This window comes from Haliotis asinina, chromosome 1, assembly GCF_037392515.1.
Source record: "Haliotis asinina isolate JCU_RB_2024 chromosome 1, JCU_Hal_asi_v2, whole genome shotgun sequence".
In the NCBI taxonomy this organism is placed as follows: domain Eukaryota; kingdom Metazoa; phylum Mollusca; class Gastropoda; order Lepetellida; family Haliotidae; genus Haliotis; species Haliotis asinina.
The window spans coordinates 23,053,295-23,063,634 of record NC_090280.1 but is presented as its reverse complement, the minus strand read 5'-3'; the positions used below and the strand labels follow the sequence as shown (position 1 = coordinate 23,063,634).

The following is a 10,340-nucleotide window of genomic DNA, read 5'->3' as shown; positions in this document are numbered from 1 at the left end:
GAGTGTGTCAAAAAAAGTTGGTGAGTCGGTGAGCGAGTGAGTGGGCGGGTAAATCAGTGGGCGAAGAAGGATGCGAATAGGTACGTCGGTGAGTGACTGAGTGGGTGAGTGAATGAGTGAGTGGGTGTTGAGTAAATGAGTGGGTGAGTGAGTGAATAGGTGGATGAGGTAGTGGATGAATCCGTTGGTGCGTGAGTAGTTGAATGGTGAGTGAGTGGGTGAATGAGTGAACCGGTCAGTCAGTGACTGAATGAGTGGGGGATCACCAGAAATGGGCTTCACACATTGCACCCATATGGGCGTTGATGGAGGACATGTTCACAAAAAACATATATTATTCACAGGGCAATATCTTGGCACAACGTAAGGTTCATCGGGAAATGACTATAAGGAAATATTGTCCAGTGAAACTACATTATGCGACGCATTATATCAGACACTGCATCTGTCAGTTTCTGCTCACAGCAGTGACTATGTTTCTGGGTGTCACTGCGTCCGTAGCTCTATATGGGTTTGGTATGTATCTGTCTTCGAAAACTGAAATATATATTGAATCTCTGATTAAGTTGCTTTTCAGTTTAATCTTTCGCAACGTCTAACGTGTCAACGTATCTACTGTTACTGAGTTCTGATTCTAATTACCTTTTCGTATACAGCTCTAGTCTCCATGACAACTGGATACCCATACACTGTTACACGCGTTGGTGAAGACGCTACCATGGCCATGAACCCAGAGAATGTCAGCTTTATATATTGTGTATGGGTGGATGGTTCGGTATCTAAGAGACTGTTAGTGGTCAAACCCAAGGCACACCGTGTAATGGTATTCAGTAACAGTCACACCGATTACAGGACCAGGATCAGATACACCGGGGAGGACTCACCATCACAGACCGGACAGCTGAGGTTTACCATCTACAATGTTACTGTACAGGAAGCTGGTACTTACTACTGTCAGGGAACCAATGGAGAGGAAGTTACTGGATGTAGACAGGTCCTCGTTGTAGCACGTGAGTACTGAGTGGAGTTAACAGAATTACGGTATATAAGTAAAAGGATGCGCCTACATTAAAACGTAATTAAGGATATATAAAGACGTGCGTGTGTGCGTGCGTGCATGCGTGTGCATGCGTGCGCTTGCAAGCCTACTCACAGATCCGGGGTAGAATTGATCTTCATTACCCCTTGCTTGTCGTAAGAGGCGACTAACGGGATCGGGTACTCAGATCCGCTGACTTGGTTGACACATGTCATCGTATCCCAATTGAATAGATGTATGCTCATGATGTTGATCACCGGGGTGTCTGGTCTAGACTCGATTATTTACAGATCGCCGACATATATATGGAATGTTGTTAAGTGCGGTGTTAAAACAACAGTCCAACCAACAACTTACTCGCAGTATATCCGAATCCACCTGTCTAATCCGAATCCCGAAAGTGTAACATGCTCTATTTGTACAGATGAAGACGAAGACGAATGTCATGTCCTTTTAAGATGTCCACTATGTGATGATATCAGACGTGAGCTGATGGAACGCTGTGATGGACTAGACAACTTCTCTGAACGCCAGGAGCGTGCTAGTTTTATACTTTCAGATCCTGTGATATGTCAAATAAACTATCTGTCTGTAACAACATCCAGCATATCTAACGTGATTTTTGCGACGCACCTTGGGGTCAATCCAGCCAACCCCCTCTCTCCGGGCAAAAGATTTATTCATTTGACCAAGGGGAATGTAGTTGTGTCGTACATGTACTTTTAATCAACAAACCGGTTAGGAGTATTAGGGAGTCGCTGGCGCTTATTTAATTGACAATAAAGGCGAATACTTAATAAATAAAAGTGTCAGAGCATTTAGTTCATTCAGTTTATCATGTCTCATTGGATTCATATTTTAAAACGTTTTTCACAGAGAGGCCAACCACACATTTAGTAAAACCATGTTTATTGGCTCTGGTGTTAAAGTCTCGGATCATCTGTTACATTTTTCACAGAGAAGCCAGCCACACCTACTATCACCGGACATGCCTCACCTGTATCAGGTGAGAATGTCACCCTCACATGTTCCTCCTCCTCCCGGAGTCTACCCCCGGACCATCCCCCACTGACCATGACCTACATCTGGAGGAGGGACATGACCCTGCTAGAATCTGGTGATGAGTCTCCTACAGGTGGAGATGACCTGACAATACCCCACGTCAGCAGAGCGAGCCAGGGAGACACCTACATTTGCCGGGCTGTGGAGGAGGGTCTGGTGTCTGACTGGAGTCACGGACATATACTGGATGTCCTCTGTGAGTAAGAACGGGTGTGTGTGTCAGGAGTGTGTGATTTGACCCTGAAAACTATGGGAAAATTATGGGAAAAATAATCTACAGTGATTTATCGACGAGTACCCGTAAAGGTCCCGGGGTAGAATAGGCCTTCAGCAACCTATGCTTGCCATAAAAGGCGACTCTGCTTGTCGTAGGACGCGACTAACGGAATGGGGTGGTCAGGCTCGCTGACTTGGTTGACACATGTCATCGGTTCCCATTTGCGCAGATCGATGGTCATGTTATTGATCACTGGATTGTCTGGTCCAGACTCGATTATTTATAGGCCGCTGCTATATAGCTGGAATATTGCTGAGTGCGGCGTAAAACTCAACCCACTCACTCATGGGGCTTTTGTCCTCAAAAACGCTTCTTTTTAAAATCGTGACAACATTGGGTTTACAATTAAGAATACGGTAAAATGCATGAAACGTTGACAATATCTGGTACAGGCACTGATCATTAGAGATATAATCGTAAGGGCATGAGATGAGATATACAGGAACGTCAAGATAATACATGACTCGAACTGTCAACGTTGGTCAGGCGGAGCATACAAATGACAATATCGGACGTGTACATGCAAAATACAGTTGACTGTAGATTCCCACTGTTAACAAAATCACAGTTGAGCGGCTATCCAGCTCGTAGAAAGAAAACATTTGACGTTTGCCCTGCTGCGGTCTCGGTCGACCATCCAGTCGGAATACCTGACTGATACGTACACGTATGACTTAGAGGAACAAAAACAGAATGTGTGTAATGTGTCGTCGTTTGCATTTGAATGTAATATTTTCGTGACAACAGTAAGATCTTTGAAACTGGGAGTCTTATATTGGTGAGCCTAGACTCGACAAGGCTAGCAGATGTAGATGTGATCAACACTAAAAGTGGAATAGGCATTGAGCAAAAAATAAAACCTAACCAACTTCAAAAGTCTAAACCGAAAGTTGATGAAATATTAATTCAAGTGAAATTGATATACAATGGTATTGGTATAATAGAAGAAAATATCAAGTTATCAAATTATTATTTCTGATTATATCACATGCTTTGCAGATGGACCTGACCAGATACAGTTTCACGGCACAAGGGACAATCTGGAGGTAGAAGAAGGGAAACCTGTAACAGTGAGATGTTCTGCTGACTGTAACCCTGCCTGCACTGTAACCTGGTGGGACACATCCAGAGAGATGGTGATTACAGGACACAGGAAGGTTGTGTTGTCGATACCAGCTGTAGATGTGTCTGTGTCTGGACATTACACGTGTCACGTCAACAACAGCCATGGGAGTGCATCACGCAACCTGACACTAGAGGTCTTCAGTAAGGCCTCCACAGATTCCGGAAACATGCTTTGTGACAGAATATGTAAAATTCAAGATTATATTTGCATGAGATATGTAATAAAGTTTTTACTCCCTTCAAATGGATGCAATGACAGTAGCACTGGCAACTTGACCATTATTATTGGATCCCGCTATGAAGATGGATCGATGGGTGTTGTATCGAGAACGCAACTGGTTGTATTGGAGTTGGAAAGTGTCATTTTAGATGAACATCGGAAGGGTCAACCCAGTTGACATGCCATGAACCTAATTAAAATCTTCTTAAGAGGGGTGATGTTTCTGGGTTATAAGTGATATAAAACTCCACTCATTTACTCACTCACTCATACCCACCAATTTACCCGCTCACCCCCTCACTCCCTCACCCACCCACTCAAATTCGCAGATACGGGGCAGCACTGGTTATATCTGTAATCCTGGTATAAATTATATCTCTGGTATTTTGTAATCAGATCATGTACCTTAAATAAAGCAACATATCTTGGATGTTATTTTTGGAAAAAGCAAACGTGATTATAAAATGCTGAACTGAATATTGTCCATATTAAATGTTTCAGCACGTGAACTTCATGAATCTGGTGTCGTTTCCATCGTCCCAGTGACTGCTGTCTGCTCCATCCTGATCGTGATCATCACTGTCGTCGTCATGGTTGTTGTTGGTAGAAAACAGAGACGTGGAGGTAAAACGGTGTGATGTGACAGTGAATGACTAGAACTCACAAACACTTTGGTTCAGTAATTACATATACCGATCTCACTTAATAGCGTGTTGAGTGGATGCTTGTGCGTGTGCGTGAGTGCGTGTGTGCGTGTGTGCGTGTGTGCGTGTGTGCGTGTGTGCGTGTGTGCGTGTGTATGTGTTCAGTGCATCGTCAGTAAGTTATCCCTTTGCACTTCTTATATGTAGTGAATAATGTATGACAGTCTGGGAAAACGACGCGCTGGTTAGGAAGGTGGGGATGGGGGATCAGATAGTTACCAGAGTAGTACTTTAAAACGTTTTACCCCACAACTCATGTACATCTATGCACCTATAGAAATGTTAAACAATACTAATAAGGACTGATTTGATGCCTCTTCTTTGTCTGCAAAACATGTAAAGATACTTTGGTATGTAGAGTCTGATGTCTATTTCCACCCATACTCAGTAGAAAGCTAGCTGATAATTATTTCACTTCCTACTGACATGTGATACATTTTCAAGGAAATGATGATTTTTGTCCTACCTATATTAAGTGATTCTCTCTAGGTGTGATTTGTGACGTGTCTGTGGTGTATCTTGATTAAATGTAAAAGTGTCCTTGATGGTGAATATTCATCAAGGAAGAAAACCAAGTCTCTTGTGGGGAAATGGAATCTGAGACCGTCTTTAAGGAAGAGTTTGAAAGAGGACAGATTGTGAGAGGAGACTGTGAAGTATACTGAACTACTTTAGAAACGCACCATTGGGATAAGACGTTGAATCTCCGTTTTAAACGAAGAAAAGAACTTGTCCCTCTTGACACTGAAATTGTCATTTAGGGTTGAAACACAAGAAAAAACAAAAGTAGTCAGTGCAAAGTTGAATTAACGATAACGTTGAAGGGATCAAATTTATTTCCAAACGCGCTCAAAACTTTCACAGAGCCAATGTCAGTAACGGTTATGACCGTCATTTGCATAATCCTCCTGCAAAATGTGAAGACGTTGATCTGGCGCCATGCTGGGAGCAGGAACGACTCTTGTTCTCAGTAAGTATCATTTTGAGCTGTAACTCGACTACGGCAGACGTCCACACGTGTCCTGTCATGACTATCAGTCTCTCAACAAATCATTAGTAATACGCTTCCCTCAACGCTGCTGAACTCAACAATCACCGTTACGCTGTCCATGTCACTCTGATCCTTGTATACGCATGACTGAGATGAAATCAGGACTCGTCAGTGAATAGAATACTTATGCGCACGCAGCCCTTGCTGACGTAATCGCTATCGTACCGTCTGGAGACTGACGATATCCCTTCTTCCATGAATGGTAATATCTGTTCTGGAGGCTGGCTTGAACTTGTATGCGGCGATCTCGGGCTGGACACATGGTTGGCAAAGATGTGCTCGATCACATGTTGTGCCCAAGTCAGCAATTTGGTGAAGTTCAAAATTTCGGTGTGATTTTGGTACACAGTTGACTGATCTGACAATGTGTTGTGAAAACGCCACGTTTACGCATTTTCACGGATTTTGCAGGTGAAAAGTTGATTTCCAGCAAATGGTGGGTCACGTGGGCAGTTCTTGGTATGCGTCAAGTTCATCTGTGAAAGTCAGATTAATTTGAGCACAGTTTCTGTTCGTTTTGCATCCTCCATAATGAATGATAATATGATACTCGCGTTTCTAAAGTAATTCTGTATGGAACCTTCAAGATGATGCTTGAAGAGGATATATATCAGCAGTGTGCACAAATTTACATGTTTAATGGACTTCAGTTTCCAAGTTTATGTTTACATTGGCTCCAGGACACTAGTTTTAATCGACATTCATGCTTCAAGACACTGGTGTTACTCAGGTTGCGTTTGTTCTACAAACATGTCGTTGTACAAACATGTCGTTCTATAAACATGTCGTTCTACAAATAGCAAGATATTTATTTCCACTTCAAAGATGTATAATTATACCGGAAATTCGTTTATCTTCTATTTTGCATCTAACATTGTGGATATGTCATTATTTACACAAAATTATTTGTTTCAGGTAGAGGATGCACATATAATCGGTGAGTAAGGCCAAATGTGTAAACAGCTGACTTAAATTTATGTAGTAGCTGCTATTGTGGAAACACTTAATCACAAATACAGTGATTTGATTAGCTCTATTTCACTTATCAGTAGCAGTATATGTGAGGCATAAGCCCAAGCAGAATTAATGGCACATCGCTAATGAGCTGTTGGTGTCAAAAAGATTTCGTTCTTTCAGGCAAACGTTAGAAGAGCTTCAAATACTGATAACTTGCTTACCCATTTTGTGAACACATTCATACATATAACTGTAACAACTATTTTGTCCTTTTGCAAAACTTTGTGTCTGAGGACAGCTGATTGTTTTTTGTAAATATTCTTGATTCCAACCACTTTCTACATTTCCTTCCCCCAGCGTTGTCACTTACACCCGTGACGCAGACACAGGCGGAGGCTACGAGGAGATAGTAGGTTGGTGCTGGACGTCATTCTAGTACGTCACATCGGTTGATTCAGATGACGTTAAACAGGTCATTCGAATTATTTAAGGGGTAGTGTTATGTAGAATGTCTGAAAAACAGTCCGGAACCGTTTGCAACCAAAACTACAGGTCTATTAACATTTTATAATTCTGACAACTATTAGCACTGATTGACCTTCTACTGAAACTCATACCGTATGATGTACAGTATCTCTTAAACTCTTAAACTTCTAAATGGAGAAAAAATGGTAAAATCAGTGTGCAAGAAATAAATATATACTTTAAGTTTGTATGCATAATTGTTCCCACACACTTTAAACTTTCAGAGAGAGGATGTGCTCGTCATCGGTGAGTATGTTCATCAATCTTCAAGTAAGATGAATAAATATTTCATCACCACATTGGTGTAATTACCCGTGGTAAAGTGATTTCCATCAACCCATACTTGTCGTAAAAGCTGACGAACGGGATCGATGCTTATGCTGTTGAACACTGGATTATGTGATCCAAGACCATTTATTTATAGATCGTCAACATATAGTTGTCATATTGCTGAGTGTGGCGTTAAAGAACAAACCAACCAGACAAAACTATACACGACTAGGAGCGCGATATGAACTGATAGCGTGTCACAGCTTAATAATTTCCTCTCATTATGCTCACGTTCAATGTTCCCTTTTAGCAGTGTGGTGTCGTATCACAGGGAAGACGAAAACGATGGGAGCTACCAGGAAATAGAAGGTTGGTGTTTGAAGGTTAACAACTAGCATGATGTGTAACGACTGTGAAACTCGAACTGCCGTATAGGGTACTGATATGTCGAGTAAACGTAGCACGAACTGGCTAGTGTCTAAAGCCTGGAACAGGACTCGTGTCTCAAACCAACCAAGGATACCAAAACCCCCGATTATTTAGTCTGGAATAGCCATAATAAAATAGCTATAACATTGTAAATAGAGTCGGATATTCTAGATGTCCGAATACTTAGGACATTTCTCAGTGTTCATAAAGCACTACCAGATATTGGTGATAGGCCGTGTTGGGGAAAAGGATCCACTAGTCTGGAGAGCTGTAATGGTCATCCCGGTGAATGATTCTTCCTTATTCATCGCTTGCTTACTTTATTGTGTCATAGTTCTTGTAGAGCAAAATACTGTTTTGTCAGTTGACATTATTTATGTCATAAAGTTATTTAGTGCTGTAACAGGAACTAGAAAATACACCATGGTGAAATACGTCGCTATATTGTCACATGAATTATCATACTTAATACAGATATGTGTCATCTTTGTCTTGTATCAGAAGGTGATGCAAACGTAGACGACATCGTCCCCATCGTAGCTGTCTACTCCATTATGCTGACTGCTGTGGCAGTTGTGGTGGCAGCAGTCACTGTTCTTGTTTGCAGGGACGTGAAAGGTACAACGAATGCATGAATATTTTTGCATGCAATGTAAGTTTCAACCCCCACCCCTCCAATCCCCAACACACCACAACCAACAAAAATTTACCCCAACGTGAGGGCCTGGTCAGAACTTCAACAACCATGCTTGTTACAACAGGTGAGAAACGCTGGTTGATTATGCTCATGCATGTTTTTCCGACGTATCCCAGTTGCGTAAATCGACGCTCTTTATATCAACCACTGGGTGTTCTCGGCAAGTCTGGCGTGTATCAGACAAGCGTAGTCTAGCTGGGATATTGTTGAATGCAGCGTCGAACAGTATACGGGCATATCCGTGGTTCACCTTGACGTGCTGCAATATTTTCTTCTCATTTTAGTTTGTGAAGTTGTTTTGATTCCTTTATTCAGTAATGGAGCGGTCGGTAGGCCAGTGGATAGGGTGTTCACGCCACAGACGCAGGTTCGATTCCCCATATGAGCATAATGAAGCCATATTTATGGTGTTCTAGTTTTGGTGATGTTGATGGACTAGTCTGAGAGCGACTAATTCTTTACTGTTGCTCTGTCTTTTGTTTTACTTGCAGAGAACCAGGACAACAGGTACACGTTTTCATGTTTTTATTTTAAGTGCTGGAGTCAGTCATCGTAATAACTAGTGAACAAATCTTCATATCAACGGTTGCTGTCTTCTGTGTCAAACACCATTTAGTCAACGTACCTTTAGAAATCTTAGATAAACGCCGGCATCGATTACCTGTGGAAATGACAGAGAAAGTAGCAAATGTATCTATGTAACTGATGCACAATTTGCTAAAAAAAAGTGTTGGAAATCTATGACCATAGTTGAAGTGGTTTATAGGAGGTGATTTCCGTTGCACACTGCTTGAAAGAAAAATACATGCACCTATGGGCAAGTGTAACATAAGTGTAATGTTGTGATTACAGATTTGGTGAATATCTCACTGTGATGGCAGAGAGATTATCCCATGACTTCAGTGATGTACCTCGTGCTTCCAACAACGATGTCTTACCCCTATACGATTACGAACGACTCCTGGGGGATCAGTTCCACATCTACACGTCTCTCCATCCTTCATCTTCCTCAACAGAGGACCACAGTACCAGGTGAAACCTAAACTGACGGTACAGTTCCACGTCTACACGTCTCTCCATCCTTCATCTTCCTCAACACAGGACCACAGTACCAGGTGAAACCTAAACTGACGGTACAGTTCCACGTCTACACGTCTTTTCATGATGTATATCAAAGTATATTAACAACACTGATTTAGCATCAACATTCTTATTCAAGTAATAAAGTTAAAACCTTTTATTTTCGTTTTATGAAACTTATGTTATATTTCATGAACAGCGATTATGTGAAAACACAATTTTCCAATCAAAATAGTTTTAACCTGTTTTATCAGAAACATGTAACTCTTATGCTTTCTCAACACACCGATCAACATTTTATTACTCATCCGTTGTAGATATCACTGTTAGGTAATTTTAGAAAGTTATTACACATTGTGTAATAAAATCACGTGATGGCGTACGTATGACGTCAAAGTGTTTTATTGTTATGACGTCAAAATGCTAATACCTCGGTCACAATAGCATTAGACCTTGCTTGACTCTGGGAAAGTTTAGTGTCATCACACTCGTTGAATTCCTAGTAAACAAGTGCTTTGCTCGATATTATTTTGCTAATGCTGGGTGAGTAATAAATAAAATACGAAACTGTGTCCCGTGTAACACCATATTTATGAAACTCGTGAATGGCATCGGTATCTAACGAGCGAAAGCGATTTAGATACCAAACCATTCACTCGTTTGATAAATAAGGTATTACATGGGACATAGTTTAGTTTTCTCTGTATATCAAACACTAAACACATAATAGGATTGCACATGGTAATTTGCACATGAGCTAAATGGATGGGCTTGTCGGCCAAGGCTCCACAATTTCTTAATTCCATAAGTCATCAGTAACAGATCGGTTTCCGATTGTGATCTTTTGATTGTCAGCACCTCAAATAAATATAACACCCATTTTCAACATACATGGACACGCGTG

The 10,340-nt window shown here is 41.3% G+C and overlaps 1 protein-coding gene across 1 annotated transcript; it reads left to right on the top strand.

Annotated features, from left to right (window-relative positions):
* The first annotated feature begins 718 nt into the window (after positions 1-718).
* On the top strand, positions 719-9,392 carry LOC137261466 (cell adhesion molecule 4-like). The gene is made up of 11 exons (XM_067799251.1): positions 719-1,010; positions 1,998-2,297; positions 3,378-3,644; positions 4,225-4,347; positions 6,394-6,415; positions 6,793-6,848; positions 7,185-7,206; positions 7,544-7,599; positions 8,164-8,277; positions 8,848-8,863; positions 9,209-9,392. The coding sequence occupies exons 1-11, from the start codon at positions 719-721 to the stop codon at positions 9,390-9,392; spliced, it is 1,452 nt and encodes a 483-aa protein (XP_067655352.1).
* Positions 9,393-10,340: the final 948 nt, after the last annotated feature.